The 16,056-nt window shown below is 33.9% G+C and overlaps 5 protein-coding genes across 5 annotated transcripts; 2 read left to right on the forward strand and 3 right to left on the reverse strand.

Annotated features, from left to right (window-relative positions):
* Positions 1 to 198: 198 nt before the first annotated feature.
* On the reverse strand, positions 199 to 2,915 carry LOC145727535 (N-acetylgalactosaminyltransferase 6-like). Its single transcript, XM_081977144.1, has one exon. The coding sequence runs from the start codon at positions 2,719 to 2,721 to the stop codon at positions 946 to 948; it is 1,776 nt and encodes a 591-aa protein (XP_081833270.1). The 5' UTR covers positions 2,722 to 2,915; the 3' UTR covers positions 199 to 945.
* Positions 2,916 to 3,048: 133 nt separating this feature from the next.
* On the forward strand, positions 3,049 to 3,560 carry mRpL55 (mitochondrial ribosomal protein L55). Its single transcript, XM_081977146.1, has 2 exons — positions 3,049 to 3,291; positions 3,349 to 3,560. Exons 1-2 carry the CDS (start codon positions 3,136 to 3,138, stop codon positions 3,493 to 3,495), a joined length of 303 nt encoding a protein of 100 aa, XP_081833272.1. The 5' UTR covers positions 3,049 to 3,135; the 3' UTR covers positions 3,496 to 3,560.
* slim (scruin like at the midline) lies at positions 3,551 to 5,888 on the reverse strand. Its single transcript, XM_081977145.1, has 4 exons — positions 5,114 to 5,888; positions 4,326 to 4,537; positions 4,043 to 4,269; positions 3,551 to 3,991 (listed from the first exon to the last, which is right to left on the reverse strand). The coding sequence occupies exons 1-4, from the start codon at positions 5,534 to 5,536 to the stop codon at positions 3,555 to 3,557; spliced, it is 1,299 nt and encodes a 432-aa protein (XP_081833271.1). The 5' UTR covers positions 5,537 to 5,888; the 3' UTR covers positions 3,551 to 3,554.
* A 1,376-nt stretch (positions 5,889 to 7,264) lies between these two features.
* LOC145727798 (uncharacterized) lies at positions 7,265 to 16,032 on the forward strand. The gene is made up of 14 exons (XM_081977620.1): positions 7,265 to 7,600; positions 7,858 to 7,998; positions 8,055 to 8,170; positions 8,231 to 8,561; positions 12,239 to 12,467; positions 12,521 to 12,834; positions 12,892 to 13,096; positions 13,158 to 13,347; positions 13,406 to 13,671; positions 13,722 to 14,016; positions 14,075 to 14,267; positions 14,327 to 14,884; positions 14,942 to 15,297; positions 15,359 to 16,032. The coding sequence occupies exons 1-14, from the start codon at positions 7,357 to 7,359 to the stop codon at positions 16,001 to 16,003; spliced, it is 4,083 nt and encodes a 1,360-aa protein (XP_081833746.1). The 5' UTR covers positions 7,265 to 7,356; the 3' UTR covers positions 16,004 to 16,032.
* Positions 8,614 to 11,792, reverse strand: Hr96 (Nuclear hormone receptor HR96). The gene is made up of 5 exons (XM_081979117.1): positions 10,815 to 11,792; positions 9,683 to 9,920; positions 9,409 to 9,630; positions 9,144 to 9,353; positions 8,614 to 9,083 (listed from the first exon to the last, which is right to left on the reverse strand). The coding sequence occupies exons 1-5, from the start codon at positions 11,594 to 11,596 to the stop codon at positions 8,889 to 8,891; spliced, it is 1,647 nt and encodes a 548-aa protein (XP_081835243.1). The 5' UTR covers positions 11,597 to 11,792; the 3' UTR covers positions 8,614 to 8,888.
* Positions 16,033 to 16,056: the final 24 nt, after the last annotated feature.

Below are 16,056 nucleotides of genomic sequence, written 5' to 3' on the forward strand. Positions count from 1 at the left end.
ATAATTAAAATTATTACGTTATCTACGATTACCTATGAAGGAGGTGCTTTTTACCATAAATATTCATGCTTTCATTAAAATTCAACTCCGCCTTGCAACTGCAAGGAATTTTCTAATTAGTTTATATTTAGTTCAACTGATTGCAGCCATATATTGAGTTTTTACAAGCGATAATAGGATTTAACAAAAAAACACCACCTGATTTTAAAATATTTATTTAAAATTACTGATACTTTAAGTTTATTGATTTATCCCTACTTTTATACAAAAGTTTTAGGAAAGGTGCTAAAATTACAATACTTATGTTAAATGGTCCAACTGTAGGATTTGGAATGTATATTATGTGATATGCACAAATTACGTTGAGAAATTCTGATATAGGCTAATACTCTGCTCATATAATTGTATAGGTGGATTTAGAAAAATAGATTTACAAAAGTTGTCACAAATGCTGCAAAACTAAAAAACTAGGACAAATTAAATTAGAAGAACAAACTAAAAATGTTTCCCATCACAGCCAATAATTAATCATTAATATTTTTATTTCCTACTAGGAGAAAGTCTTAATTAATAAAAACACAAACTGCATAATACAGTAATACACCTTTGGCAATAAACCAAAAGCACATAAAATAAACTTTATAGTTTAACCGACCTTTAATCAAGTCTAAAAAAATTTATTTACTTTTATAATAGTCTACTATACCCATTTACAATGAGTACCTACACATGTGGGGGAATTAAAATGACTAATTTACATAATAATCGCACATAAAGAAAAAATAATAAGAAACTGAGAGTAGTGCTTTTGTACAAAATTCAATCTTAAGTGACATTGTTACTTGCCAGGTAGCATTAATGTTAAATACAATTTTAAAATGGAACACTAAAAGGCAAGATACGTTTTGAAAGAAATTTTAAAACCGTAAAAAAATGTAAAAACCATCAAGACAGTTTAGGAACACCAATATTATCCCAATCAGCTAACATAGTTAAATTGACGTTCTCAAATCTCCACTTTTGTGTTTTTGAACTCTCATCACAAGTAGTCACAAAGAGCCTCAAAGACCCTGGATCACAGTCTAAACATCGTGGATTACCGCCGTGCAAAAAATGTTGATTTTCACTGTCATACCGCCAGTATTGATTGCCTTGTTGTCCATGACAGGGATATAATGTGATGTCAGCTTTGTCATTAGGGTCAGATACATCAAAGCATAATGTTTTGCCTTTGACTCGAATATCTTTGTGCCAGGTAAGGGTGAAGTTTTGTTCTGCTTTATTGGTTGTTCCTTTCACGCACTTGGCGATTCCTACAGCTTGGTCCCTTGCTTTAAAACCTGAATCTACACATAGTTCTGGTGCGCCTAAATTGCGGATTTCTCCTACACCAAAATCTCCTGGTTCAATTGGAGGATATTTTAGTGGAAGATCAAAGGCAATGTTCTCCATAAACCATTTGAAAGGTTTGCAGTGTAATTTTTCTCTGAGGGCTCTCTGTTTGGATAGATCTCCTGGATCCAGCATTTTATAGTGGGGCCTTCTCATATATAAATACTGAGCATACTCATCCATCCATACTTCAGCTACTCTTTTGTAGTTTCTCCCAACAAAATCTCCTTTCCCAGGGTTTGGAAATGGGGCATATTTTCGGTAAATATGACCAACTCTAGAGCAAGGAGCATCATACATCTCACCTCCACATTGCCATATTTTGAAACTAAGTTCATACTGCTCCCCTCCCCATATATCCAAACCTTCATCATAACCACCTAATTCCCAAAAAAATTTACTACTAATTGCAAACAATCCCCCAGCCATTACAGGACTTTTAAAAGGTTCAGCTGGATGTTTTAAGTCTTCAGGCAATAATGGCAATCTTTTATAAAAAAATTCCCAGTCAAAAGCACCTCTAGCACCTTCATCTTGGGCACGATATTCAAAAGTTTCATATTGTATCACATCAATAAAAGGACAAACACATACCTTATAGTCTTGAGCAATTGGTTCTAGTAGTGGGGGTAGCCAGTTTACATTACATTCAGTATGGGAGTCCAGAAAAACCAAAACTTCTCCTGTAGCAATTTTAGCACCAGCCAATCTGGCCCTGATCAGTCCACTTCTCTCAGGCAAATGAATAGAAAATGCTTTTGAATAATTAGCCTTTAAGTAGTCATCTAAGGGTTTCCTACTGAATTCTTTTGAGCTAAAGTCATCCACTAGAATGACTTCTTTAAGTAGTTCAGGGGGAGATCTATTTATCACACTAGCTACAGTACGAAGCAAGGTGGTCCAATGTTCATTGTGAAATGGAACTATCACACTAACTGAAGGAAGGTTTTTCAGGTATTTTTTGTTTTTGCACAACTTATGGCGAATGTCCGGCAATGATCTGTCCAATGCAATTTTATCACTGAGAGCAGCATTGAATCCATTCACTCTAAACAACTTTTCATAACTATCACTCTCTAAGGAACTTAGAAAAGCTGGAACTCCGTGTTCACCTGGTCCAGTACGTTTTGAATCTTTCTCAATTAAGTTAAAGTTGTGCCAGTCAATTTTTTCATTGGAAGATCGAGCTTCTACTATGTTACTCTTGTGGTGATCCGGAAATGCACTCAGATTACTTTTGTCGATTGTGTGGTAAATCGCTATGGTAACTACCATGGTAATAGCGGATATAAGACCGAACTTAAAGATTGTTTTAAAGTTTCGCCTCATTTTGTCGTAAATCTAACAAACTAGTACCTACCGAAACGACCGACTACAACGCACTTGGTACATGTCTAATTGGACGGTTTACTGTTATCTTTGCATTTTAAAATCAAATCCTTATCACCTTGAACAACTAATTGGCTTCATACATGGTATATAAAAAAAAGTGTAGGTAGGTGCGAGACAACAAAAATAAACAATATTTTGATTTATGATTTGATGTTTGAATTTGCATTGTCGACTGCTTTCTGACAAATGTCAAAGTTACGTCAGTCACGTGAGTACTTTACAGAAACATAATAAAATGGCACGTGATTGCATTTACAGAAATTAATAGTTATTTAACTAACCTCAAAATACAAGTTATATACAAGAACAAAATTTAATAATTTTTGTAATTTAAAAACAATCAGACCCATAATGAACTTTCAACAAATAAGAAGATTGAATGCCTGGACGGCGGCGATTACTCGTCCACATAGATTGACCTATGCTCGCACTTACCCAACAGTGTTGGTTCAACCAGATGGGTCAACATATACCATTCGCTACCCAGAGCCTAGATGTATTATAAAGGTTTGCTACACTTTATTTAAAGTGTCCTTGCAGGGTATTTTAATAAGTTATTTTTAGCTGCCTTTAAATGTTTGGTCTTTAAGTGAAGCTGAAAGAAAAGCCAGGCTTGAGCAAAGGAAACCCAAGAAGAAAATTGTAATAGAGGAGGATATTGATGACTCATTTGACTCAGCTAAATATCTAAAGTATTTAAAAAAGAAATAGTTTAGTTAATTTTAGTAGTTTCATTATGTGTAAGTTATTTATTAGTAAAACACAATTTACTAAAATTTACACACTTTACTTTCTCCTTCCAATCTCTGTATAAAATGTCTTGGTAATCCCATATTGATCAGGGCATCACTGGAAAACTTAAAAATGCTAGGGCTATACTGCAGAACAGCTTCCCAACATAGCTCACTCAACTTTGGAATGCACACCCAAGTTGAATAAACTGCATTGCTACGCTTTACTTCATCGTCAATACTGTAGATACCGCCGAAAACGTATAAACGTCCTTGCGGTGTCACAGCTACTGCATGAAAATAGGTGGGACGCGGTAAAGTACACTCAAAAAAAGTCCACTGCATTGTTTTTAAATTTAAACGCCACAGGTCTTTGAAAATAACATCACCGTCAAGACCGCCAGTTATGAAAACCTCAATGCCATTTCCGTGGTCAATTTGGGCGGCTCCATGACATCTTCGCGGCATTGGTACTCCTTGAAAGTTTTGTGGTTAAGTAAGGTCTGATTACATGTACAAAAACTCACCATGTCGCGGCGCAGGAATTGTCTTGACACAAGTCCATTTCCTTTTTTCTATATCAAAAGCTGGAATATCAGCTAAATCATATACAGTGTCGGCTGTTCCCCCAGCCAAAATAAATATTTTTTTCCCATCAAAACCAATTTCATGTCGATATCGTCCTGGTGGTTCATACTCCTCTTTTCCATTGCATAAATAAACTGTTTCCCAAGTCAATGTTTTAAAATTCAACCTGTCATCAATAAGTATTTCATTAAACTTTTGTTACACATGATACTACAAAGTTACCTGTGAATATCTGATGTATATTCATATCCTGTGGTTCCACCTATGGCATACAAATAGTCATTGTGATAGACAATGGCTTGTCCATATTGAGGAAGGGGTAACTGGCCTGTAGTTTTTACTTCAATCATTGGACTTGACTCACTATCTACATTACAAACATACAATTGATTGCTGCACCTTGTTCCAAAGGGTGACCCAGTGCCCCCATACACCTAACAAAATTAATAATATGCAAAAGTTTGAAATTGAAAAACTTGCTATTGTAGGTATAAATATTAAGAATAATATACAAACACCCTTTATTAATCTAATGCAAATCAAACTGAGCAGGGACAACCAATTTTTTACAGATTTAAGTTATTTCCAGGTAAACAAATAAAGTTTTAATGAATGAATAAAATTGAAAGATGATAGGATCCACCAACAAATTAATATAAACTGGAACAACCCACCTTGATAATTAATCTTAATACAATTTATAGGCTCCAATAAATAAATAATTGGGTAGGTAATAAATACCTGCCTAAGCTCCTCTGTTTCCTTATAGACATTTACATAATATATTTGTAATTAAAGTATTTTATAACAAAAGAAAGGTGGTTCTATGAAATATTGCAAAAGTACCTTCAATAACACTAGTTATTGAAGGTTGAATTATTACTGATTTCTCTAGAAAACCACCAGTAATATAACTAAATTTTAAATAAATAGGTCTCAATTTTATTATTAAAGCAGTAAAGAATACACTTTACCTATATGCAATTAATAATTAATAACTAATTACTTACCACTAAATATTTGCGATGTAGAATAACAGCATTAGAGACCAACTCTTTAGGTAGTGTTGGACTATTTTCAAATTTAGTCCATTTTTTTGATGCAAAATTAAACTTCCACAATTCTTGGAATAAAGGATATGAATCTATATAGGAATCATCCTCATAGTGATACTCTTCCAGTCGAATAAGTGGGTTGTAACCACCAAATGAATAGAAGTTTGATGAGTCTGCACCAATGCGGTGCCCACTCCTTGGATGTGGTATTTTGCCATTGCCAGGGTAAAAACTGACTGCTTCAAAACAAAAAGGCTTAAAACTGTACGCGGCTGGTTTCCGGTCACTCTTTTTCTCGCTGCTGCACATTTTTGCAAAACCCTTGCAAAGTATGACAAAAAGTCGTTTTAGAAAAGTTGGGAATTGTTTGGAAAACATTCATTATACTGTGTCTTTAAAGGAGGCTCGCAAAGCATTAACATTTTGAAGGCTTCGGTGCACAGTGTTTCACAACGACATAATACTCCAAGCAAGGCTACTCCAACTGGTTTAATTCACAAATCGTAAACTTACAGTGATGTAATGTTTAACATCTTGTATACGTTATAATTGCAAACCGGATTACCTTCACCGAAATTGAACTTTAGTTTGCGTCGCAGCAGGTTTGAAGAGGGGGAGAAATTGGTTCCCAGGTCTTGGTACCTATTAATATTAATGGTATTTGATTTGAAAACAAAAAAATTACATTTTGCAAGAATTTATTACTTTTGTTTTGCAGTAAAATTTGACAGTTGACTTTGAAGGATTTCCTGCTTGAGTTTTGTTTCGACGTTGCCACATTTTATGCACTTCAGATTCACTCCAATATTTAAGTGTGAAGCTCTCACAAATTTTACTACATTAAAAAATAATAAAATAAGGTGTTAGTGCACGCTTGAAATAATTTTCTGATTGGAATAGGCAAACAAAAAAATATGACAATGTGTGTGTGTGTTGTGGTTACGATGGCCACTCGTCAATGAGACGTTCAGCCAGTTTAACAGCGCGATTACGCGATACACGATTACTAAAGTTCCGCGGAAGAGGCACTTGCGTGCGTCTGAGAAACTCTCATCCCTCCCGCTTGCAGAATACTACAAAAAATACTAATATGTGTACACAAAAAAGTCTAAGAGCGATTAAGGGCACGATCCGAATAAAAGATATAGTCATTCCTCGTGGAAACTATAACCATCACTGTCACATCCACGTGGTCTTGACCTAGGTTTTCACCCTTTCCGCCTCCTGGAAGTGCACCGCACAAGACAATTCCCCGTAGACCTTTAGGAATCGACTTTTCCACTTAGAGGCCCCACACTTCCACTCGATCGGCTGCGGAATTCGGTCGTCAACTTCAAATTTCTCTGAACACCGTTTCAAGAAACGTGGTTTCTTAGCGACAAAAATGGCGCCCACGAAACAGACGTAGGGACGCGAACGATACCTCGATACTTTGCAGGTATCGATAATTTTCACTTAAAAGTATCGATACTTGACATCGATGCCAACTAAACGATACCAAGTAGTATCGGTAGTAAAGTACTGTGATATCGATACTCCGATACCACTGTATAGAAAACAATATACAGTTTGATTAGTAGGATGACGTTAATGAATTTTGTTGCAATTTCTAATTAATGTTTTTGGATTAAAAATTGTTTTTTAATAAATGTGATTTTAGATTTTGTTCCTTTTTATTAGTTAACACTGTTAGCAGTTCGAAATATAATATATACTTTGTTTTCGACTATTTAAGGTTTTGTTTCTTTTTTATTTTATGTACTTTTCAATAAAAAATGTGTTGATATACGAATATACAAACCTGACCACAGGGACCATTTATCAATATAACTGTTTTTATTTATCTTCTTTCATTCCGTAATTAAAATTTAAACCTAGGACGCAAAAGACAAATTATATCGATACTGTGAATGTATCGATACTTTCCTGTTCACTATCGAAGAGTATCGATGCCTCGACCATGTTATCGAATGATACCAGGTATCGATACTTTTCTTTCAATACTCGTGTCCCTAAACAGACGTGCGATACGTTTCAAGTTGAAAATCGAAGTCCAAAAAAATATGACAATACAATCACAAATGATGACTGACATTGACAGCACAGCACAGGGTTGCCAAGTTTCTAAATCAATACAAATCAGCTGTTTGTGTTTTGACTTTTTGTAAATTAAAACAAAAAATATACACCAATTCCAAATGGCACATATACAGCATTTAGAAGAGTTAATTAGAGAGTATTTAACGTTTCGGGGTTTTGCAACCACATTAAAATACTTTGATGCCGAACTAAAGGGTGACAAGGAAAAAAGCTTTAGGGTGGACAAAATCATTGAACAACTGATGCAGTACATTTCCAATTATGATTTGAACGGCCTTAGGGAGTTGTGGACCCATTTGGATAATCATATTTTTAATAAATTGGAAAGCAACTTTAGTCCTAGTAAGTATGTATTATATTAAAAAAATACCACACTGTGTGCTGTCCCTTAAAAAAGTGTGAACTGAGAACTAACTATACTTAGACTCCAGCTATTTAATTTCAAGTATTTTTGTGTCACAAGACACATATCACCATAATGTAATTTGATAAGTAACTCAATGTTACTAACTGTCAAATTACGTAATAGTCTCGTCACATGTACTTTTTTTTATTTAAAAGCCTAGATTATAATGTTGTATTGTTCCATACAATTCTAGGTGTAAAAAAACTTGAGAATGCAGTATTGAAATTGTACCTGATTAATGCAGTAACCAACAATAAGCCTGAGAAAGTGATAGATTTTTTTCTCAAACTGACGCCAGAATTACAAAATCAACCGGAATGGAAAGACTGGTTTGGTGAGAATCAAATTTGTATTAATAGTAAAACCATAATGTAACATAATTCACATTAGTTTTGCCCTACATTAAAAACCCGGAAGAAAATCCGACGTTCGCATTTCAGTGCACTAAGCAATGGCAGGACAGTCTGCTCATATCTTTACATAACTTTTTAGCTTCAGTGTTTCAGGTATTTATTACATTAGTTAAATGGTAAATTTGAAAATAAAAACCAGGTTTTGTTGTAAAGTATATGCCAGTACCGACATTGGCGCACTTTGAGGAAGACGCCAATAAAATTCTAAAACTAGAACAGAGAAATGAATCTTTAAAAACCAAATTGGCGCAGTTAATAGACCGCGGCAGTTCCGAGGCGAATGTAGTGCCAAGTCAAGTAGACCCGCCTCTTCCACTCCTTGACGATTTTTACATAATCGCTCAGGAGAATCATATTGTGGACAGTCAAGGAAAAAGTTTAAAAAATATCATCAGAAACATGGGTACTGGATCTAGTCCTGTGATGGGAAGAAAGGATGCAGGTGGTATTGTAAAGAAACGTAATGTTTCTATGACTCGAAACTCTTAATTTTGTGATATTTTTTTGTTAAGGTATTGGACAAATTTCTATTTAGGTTGAATGTTTTCACTTACTTGTATTTGTACATTATTATTTTCTTCACAAAACTAGAATTACTATTTATCACATACAGTTTTATCACAACTAATCTAGTTGGATTTAAAGCAATGTATAAAAATAAACTATATATTATAATTAAATATGACTTATGGGATACTAATTTCTTTTAGTTGTATTCCTTTGAACACAAATTATCTGATAATATGACAAATAATGAAAAAGGCAACAGTGTCAGTCAGTCTTAAATATTGCAAATTCTGTATTAAAGCTACTATTTTAAATCGAATATTTCTATTAATAATGGTTCCACTTGGGATGGATTGACGTCAAGCAGAACATTAATGAGTTCCTCATTGACTTTGTGCAATTCCATAATTTTCTGAATTAATTTCAGGAAAACGGACTTGGCTTCACAGCCAGGGTAAACACTCTCCAAATACCTTCTCAGAAGGTAATAGTAAGAACTCTAACAAAATTTATCAACCTCAAAATTGCACCAACAAGTTAATTAAAACAGAAACCATACCTGTTCCAATTTTATCACATCTTGATGTATCACACGCGGTCTTTCAGGAGTGAAAAGCACAATGGCACATAAAATTAAAATTATGTTTTCATCACTTCTCCATTTAGGATCGAAAGTTCGTATGAATTTCTCCAACTCTTGATAGGCGTTACCTTTTGCCAGCTTTAGAACATTAACGTTCACATTTAAACTTTCTTGAATTGATGGAATCTGAAAAAATCCTACATGATCATTATCTACACATTAGAGTTTATTGAAAAAGTACCTTCCAGGTATTTTTGGTGGGATCATATCTTTTGGCACTGATTATCATCATGATTTCAGTGCATCCCCCCTTAAGAAGAGCCACTTGGTCTTCCTGGCACATGTTTTTAAAGGCGTTGATTTTCTTGGCCATTTTAATTAATCGCCGGATACCGATAGCCGTCAGATTAATCACACCCAACAATGCCGGGTCAGTTTCTTGTTGACCACCAACCATTTGACTCTACAACTTATTTTATTTGGTAATCAGCCGATTTACGTTCAACTAAGTTTACCTTGACAGCTTCCTTGAATTCATTCCCCATCAAATCCTCTTCGACGGGGGTGAGCAAAGCTTTATTAGCTGACACTAATTCACTCAGCTTTGCTCTTTCAGCTTCATTCAGTTCTCTGGATTGAGAAGAGCTTGGAGATATTGGTGAGTAAGTAGCATATTCTAGTTTTATTGCCTCTGATAGTATAGATTCCATAGGATTTGCAGGAGTATATTTAGTGTGAGAGTGATTATTTATTCTGAAAATTTTTCAAACAGCAAATCAGAAAAATATGATTATTTGATGTTATCATTTCTTTTATCTCATATTATGATAAATTTTTTACTTAAAAAATCTACAGCTCTTTGGTAATTGTTTTAATTGTAATTGAATATTACCAGGGACACTTGTAAAAAATATTATATTTAAACAAAAAGTCTTTTGTGACTTTAGAAAGATAAAAAGAAAAACTACTTAAGGTCTAGTAATTGATCATGATCAACCTTATATTTGATCACTCTTTTTACCAGTACATAATTAAAAAAGTATATAACTTAGCTACACAGTAACTTAGTTAACTTTTTTCTCATTCATCATTGTCAGAATCTTCTAACTTAAGTTTCTTTTTTATTCTTATTCTCTGTTTTTACACCAAATTCTTTATTAGTAAATAAGGGACAAACTATCATAATGAAAAGCCATTCATAAGATAACTAGTTACCTTTATTAGCATTTTTTCAAATGTGTTTGATCAATTATTGGCTAATCTACTCTAACTATATTTTATTCAAATAGAAAGATTATGATTATGGTAAAATAATCAAAATGAACTTGATAGATATGTATCCAACAAGTATTGCAGGCCCATATAAATTTTTTTCTTACCATTTTTAAAGTGAGTTAACAATTAATAAATCAAATAATTTCAACAAATAATATGAAGTGGCTTGTTGATGACACCTGTAAATAGTAAAACTAAGGGGGCCAGATAAAGAACACCTGCAAAATTGATAAGATTATAAATCATACAACACTTAAATTTCAGCAAACTCAATAACAGAAAGTAAGGTAGAAAAAACTGAAATTTAATATTGTATTAATAAAAAATTTTATCATTAATATCTCAACAAGCACAAAATTATATAAAACTCACCTTTGTATATCTCTCATTACATCAGAACTGACATCTTCAACAACTTGCTGAACTGGTGGAGAGCTAACATGTACTGATGCAGTTTCACTTTTAACCATAAAATCATTAAAATTTAGTGTATTATTATTCATAAAACAGGTCAATAAAGCTGGATCCACTTGATTTAAGTTTCTACCTGAATGATTTGCTAAATTGTAGAGATGTTCAGTTAATATGTTTTGGAATGTGTGCATTGAATCTTCCTTTGAAGATGCTAATCTGTCATTAGTAGATGTGATGTGGTTATCATTTACTGTTTTAGCTTGAGAAAATGTGTTGGCAATATTAGGGTTGTTTGGTTGGTACCCTTCTGAAATACTGGTATCCTGATCTGAGTCTGTACAGTAAGAACTTGGATACAGTTCATTGTCTTGTGAGTCAGCTTCCATAGATTCCTTTTTAACTTTTTTACTCACTTCTGAGCTGGAGTGACTGGTGACGCGTTTTTTGGCTCTGTTTTCTTCGATTTTCTGTCGTTTTTCAGCTTTGTCTTGTTCTGACATAATCAAATCTTTGCACATACCTATAGAAAAGCACTTGTCCAGTCTGCATTTTTGGCAAAATCTCCTTGTGACAGTGGTGATTTTACAGTCGTTTGTAAAGGGACACCGAAACTCTTTGGGAATGAGGGCGTTACGTCTGAAAAATGCTTTGCAACTCTCACAGGTTAGGGCATTAAAGTTGTAGCCCAAAGCTTTGTCTCCACAAACTCCGCAAATCTTCAAATCCACCTTGTTTTTCATTATTATCAGTGCGACGAGGACCCCGTTATACAATGAGCGTAAAAAGCGACCGTCGCACTAGGTGATAACACCACAACATGGCAAAATCGCGAATACTTTTCAGAGTAATTTGATAAATGATTAATTAATTATTGATAAAATAATTATTTTTGTTTATCTTTGGTCACCCTTGAGGTGATTGTTTACGTCAGTTTTTTAAGTGACGTATTGTCTGTTGTCTGTCAAATGTCGATTTTTCTTGAAGCTGATTGGCGAACTCATATTAGAGATTTTAAACCAATGGCACTCAATTTAAAATTATTTATATTTTTTTCATTTCTTGTTATTTACTTAATAAATTATCATAAAATAATATGCATAGGTTGTATTATGTTAATCAATCAAACTCGAACATTAGCCCTAAAAAAAATTAGCTTAAAATTTATCTAAATAGGCATCTTTAGTATGTATAATTAATCCTTAGTAGTGAAACCAGAAAAATTAAAAATTAATACACCCTTCAGAGTTCCTTCGATTTAAACGCTAATTTTTAACCGGATAATTATTGTAGTAATCTAGTTTATTCAGCTCACTTCATAAGCAAATTAGGTTGTTTATTTAAATTGTATAAACAATGTAGTAAAAGTAGCTGACTATACAAAGTTGCACCCCACAAATGTGTGGTAAAATTTTGTATTGTAGAGAGCATAATTTCAATAATGGCTGTGTTTAAGCTTCCAATTATGTTAATTGTTTTTTCATTAATTATTTTCACTAAAACTGAAGATTCGTTTTATACAGTGAATACTAAAAAGTCATTACATCGAGTTAGTGAAAAGTTTTTGAGCGTTTCCATTGATCCAACCGTTTTATTGGCTGGTGCAAACTTAAGGTAACTGTGTATATAAAAACTTAAGTTATTTGAGTTAACGTTGTGTTTTTTAGTGACAGTTCACTAATCCTGGCAAAACATTTAAGTCCAGCTTACATTAGATTGGCCGGACCTTCCACTATATTTGTCAAATATGTAGATAATGAAGATGAAGTTAAAGCTTTAAACGGCAAAGAAGATCTCATTTATGTAACTCCATCAATGTGGTTCGGCATTAATGAGTGGTTTAGTTTGGCCGATTTGACTCCCGTTTTTGGACTGAACGATAGAAATACCATTAAAGGAGTTTGGAATCCAAATAATACTATTCCCCTCTTTGAGATGTCTGATAAGTTTGGTGTGACGTGTTACTGGCAGTTAGGATCTGGTGATAGTTCTTTAAAATGTAATTTGGATTACGTTATGGTTCTGAATTTTCTTTTAGACTGCATAAATAAAACCATAATTCAATACGTCGACGATTTGCACATTTTAAAGCAGACCCTTCGAGGATTTCCAGCGCATAAAGAAAGTTGGAAAGTAGTCGGAAGTGATTTTAGCACTTGCAATTTCGACGACGCCCATAGCAACGGTCTGGAAAATTATATTCGGGATTTGGACGGCACCGCTGATGCTGTAATGTGGCAATCGTTGAGTGTATTTTTCAATTTTCTTTTTCCAGAATCTTAGTTAAGAAAACGTAAATTGTAGGATAACGGTGCCAAAAAGTCGGCTTGGGTTTGATCAAGCTGAGTTATGGACGACTGTACCAAAGGAAGATTATCCTGTAACATTTGGGTCGGCAATTCGTTGGGCTCGTAAAGTTGGGGAAGCTGCAGCACTTGGATACGATGTGGTGTTTAGAGAACCCAGATTACTTGAAATTACTCTTGACACGCCAGTAATGATTTTTCGAGTAATAATGCCAATAATAAGCGACTAAGTTGGCAATTTTCTAGGTCTATTGGTTCTCACTGCTTCATAAAAACCTCATGGGCACTCAAGTTTTAGAAGTAAAACAGCTAAACACCAACTCTGACTTATTTGTATTTGCACATTGCACTAAAAGACTAAACAACTTGGTTCAGCCTGGCGCTGTTACTGTATTAGTGGTGAATGGAGGTTCTACAGTAAGCAATATCAATTTAAGGCTAGGTGGAGTTTTATTAGATAAAACTACAGACATTTATTCGTACATTCTGTCAGCACCTACCAAAAGCTCCAAGTAAGTAACATTCATTATATAAGCACTTAATAAAAAGCACTTTATTTCAGTAAAGTGTTTTTGAACGGAATACCATTATCAATGGATTTACTGCAGAAGTCACCTACTGACAAAATATTGCAACCAGAGCTTATCAAAAGCGCTAAAATGTGGCCTCATATTGCTCTTGAAGTACCCGAGCAGAGCCTGGCGTTTTTTGTCTTGAACGGAGCTAAAAGTTCATTGTGTAGCATTACGGAAATTAACCCACTCTCAGATAGGAATAACCAAGACAAAAAAATTTTAACACAACGGTCTTCGTTTAGTTTAGAGCCAAGGTTCCAAACGAGACAGTCAAAGTATGGGGTAAGTTTAGAATTACTAATTTTTGTACATCAAAGCATTTTTTTTGTGTATAAATTAGGATAAAAACGCTCTCCAAAACTTAAAAAATAAAATGTTGAAAGAAGTAGAAGTAGATCGATCTTATTACGACACAATATTGAAACATCCAGCACCTAGTGTGTCAGAATCAGAAGAAGATCATAAGCACAAATGGAACAAACTTCATAAGAACCTAAAAACGTATATAAAAGGCTCTTCAAAAGGTCAAACAGGTAAAATCCATTTTCATACTTACTAGAATAATACTTTGTCCTATTTTCAAACTTATTAGGTGATGACAGTGGAAAACCTACTACTGGTAATAACTTGCAGTTAACAATAAAAGAAATAGAAGATATCCTTAAACAGAGAGCAAAAGCCAGAGCGGCAGCTAAGAATATCAAATTAACCAGCGCCGAACTGGATATGTTGGTGGATAAAGCCACATTAAAAATACCGAAATATTTTGTATCTAAAAGGGATATAAACCATAATTTATTGGAAGAAAAAGCCATTTTTCATTCCAACAATATGTTCAGCCAGGAAACCTATGAACAGCTGGCAAAAGAAAAAAAGCTAAAAACTTTTTCTTTTCCCTCTATCTCTAAGAAACACTTTGGTAGACGTAGAAGGAGCATCAATACGCACTTGTTGAACTTAAAAGCCATGCTGGAGGAAAACGAGAAATACTTGAAAGATCATAGAAAATGTCAAACTTCGTCCAGAGTGAAGAGAGATATTAATTTAGATTTGGTGAAACAGAGAAGCCAAGCAAAATCAAAACCTTTCAGTCGAGTTGACAACCGTGAAAGATCCTGGTTTAGAAATGAAGAACCATTGGAACTAGATGGTAATAGTCAGTGTGCTTTTATTCTACCCAAAAATTTTAATTTACATTATTTATTAGGAGACTCTACTGAAGAAATATTTGATGATCTAATGCGGTTTGAAGAAAAGAGTTTTAACGAATTTTTCAATTCAGAAGAAGTGGACAACCAGAAGCAGTTAAAATTTAAAAATGCTCAAAGCAAAGTTATTGCCAATCCTTTTTGGAATAAAGCTTCTAAGACTCGAAACTGGTTGAATAGCTTCAAATCAGTCGATGATGGTGATTTACAGATGTTACGCACATCTTCAGAAGAGTACAATGACAAAGACTGGAAAGAAAAAAATAAACTCACAATATTTGGAAAGAGTCGAGGGGATTTTAAAGTTGGAAAAGCAATAAAGTTGAATAGCAAAAAACTGCCCGAATGGTTGTGTGTAAGTTGATTTAGGTTTTTTTTTTAATAGAAATTTTATTAAACTTTCTGTTTGTTTGCAGGAAGAATTTGGTGATTTGCACTTTTCAGACGAACTTGATCGCGAAAGGAACAAGCGTGACACCACTAAAGATAAACTGAAATTAAAAGCGTTAAAAGGCAACATAAAAAATCTCAAGCAACAAATCAAAGAGGAAAAACGAAAATATTTAACTGAGAAGCGAAAAAATAATAAGGAGAGAAGGGCAAAAAGTAATATAGAAATAATTCCCACTGTTAAATCTGCTTCTGAATCGAGATTAAAAAATACTATTGATCAGGCAAACATGATCAAAACCTCAGAGGAAAAGATGATTCTCAACAGAAGAAAAAGATTTGTGGACACTCACTCTATTAATTTAGAAGAAAACGAAATTGATGATGGCAATAGTATAGTTAAGGGTGGTAGGGACATAGATGATTTGGATTGGAGAGGAAAGGAGAGTTTTAAAGAAAGCTTTAAAAACACAGTTAAGAAGGAAATGTTTACGGTTAAACCAACTGAACCAGTGAGGATTAATGAGAACAGCACTAAACTAGTAGATCCCAGCTTAACGTATTTACGAAAAGTTTTGGGAAGCAGCAAGGCTGAGTATATAGAAAAATTTGTAGGAAAGATTCAAGACTTTGGGAGCAAAGTTAAACAATTCTTTTCCAAGTTATTATAAGTTGTTGTTAATAAACTTCTTCAAAACTATGTTATTGGAGCTTCAATCAAACA

The sequence above is a fragment of the Ips typographus genome, linkage group LG4, assembly GCF_016097725.1.
Source record: "Ips typographus isolate SLU linkage group LG4, UJ_Ityp_2.0, whole genome shotgun sequence".
Classification (NCBI taxonomy): domain Eukaryota; kingdom Metazoa; phylum Arthropoda; class Insecta; order Coleoptera; family Curculionidae; genus Ips; species Ips typographus.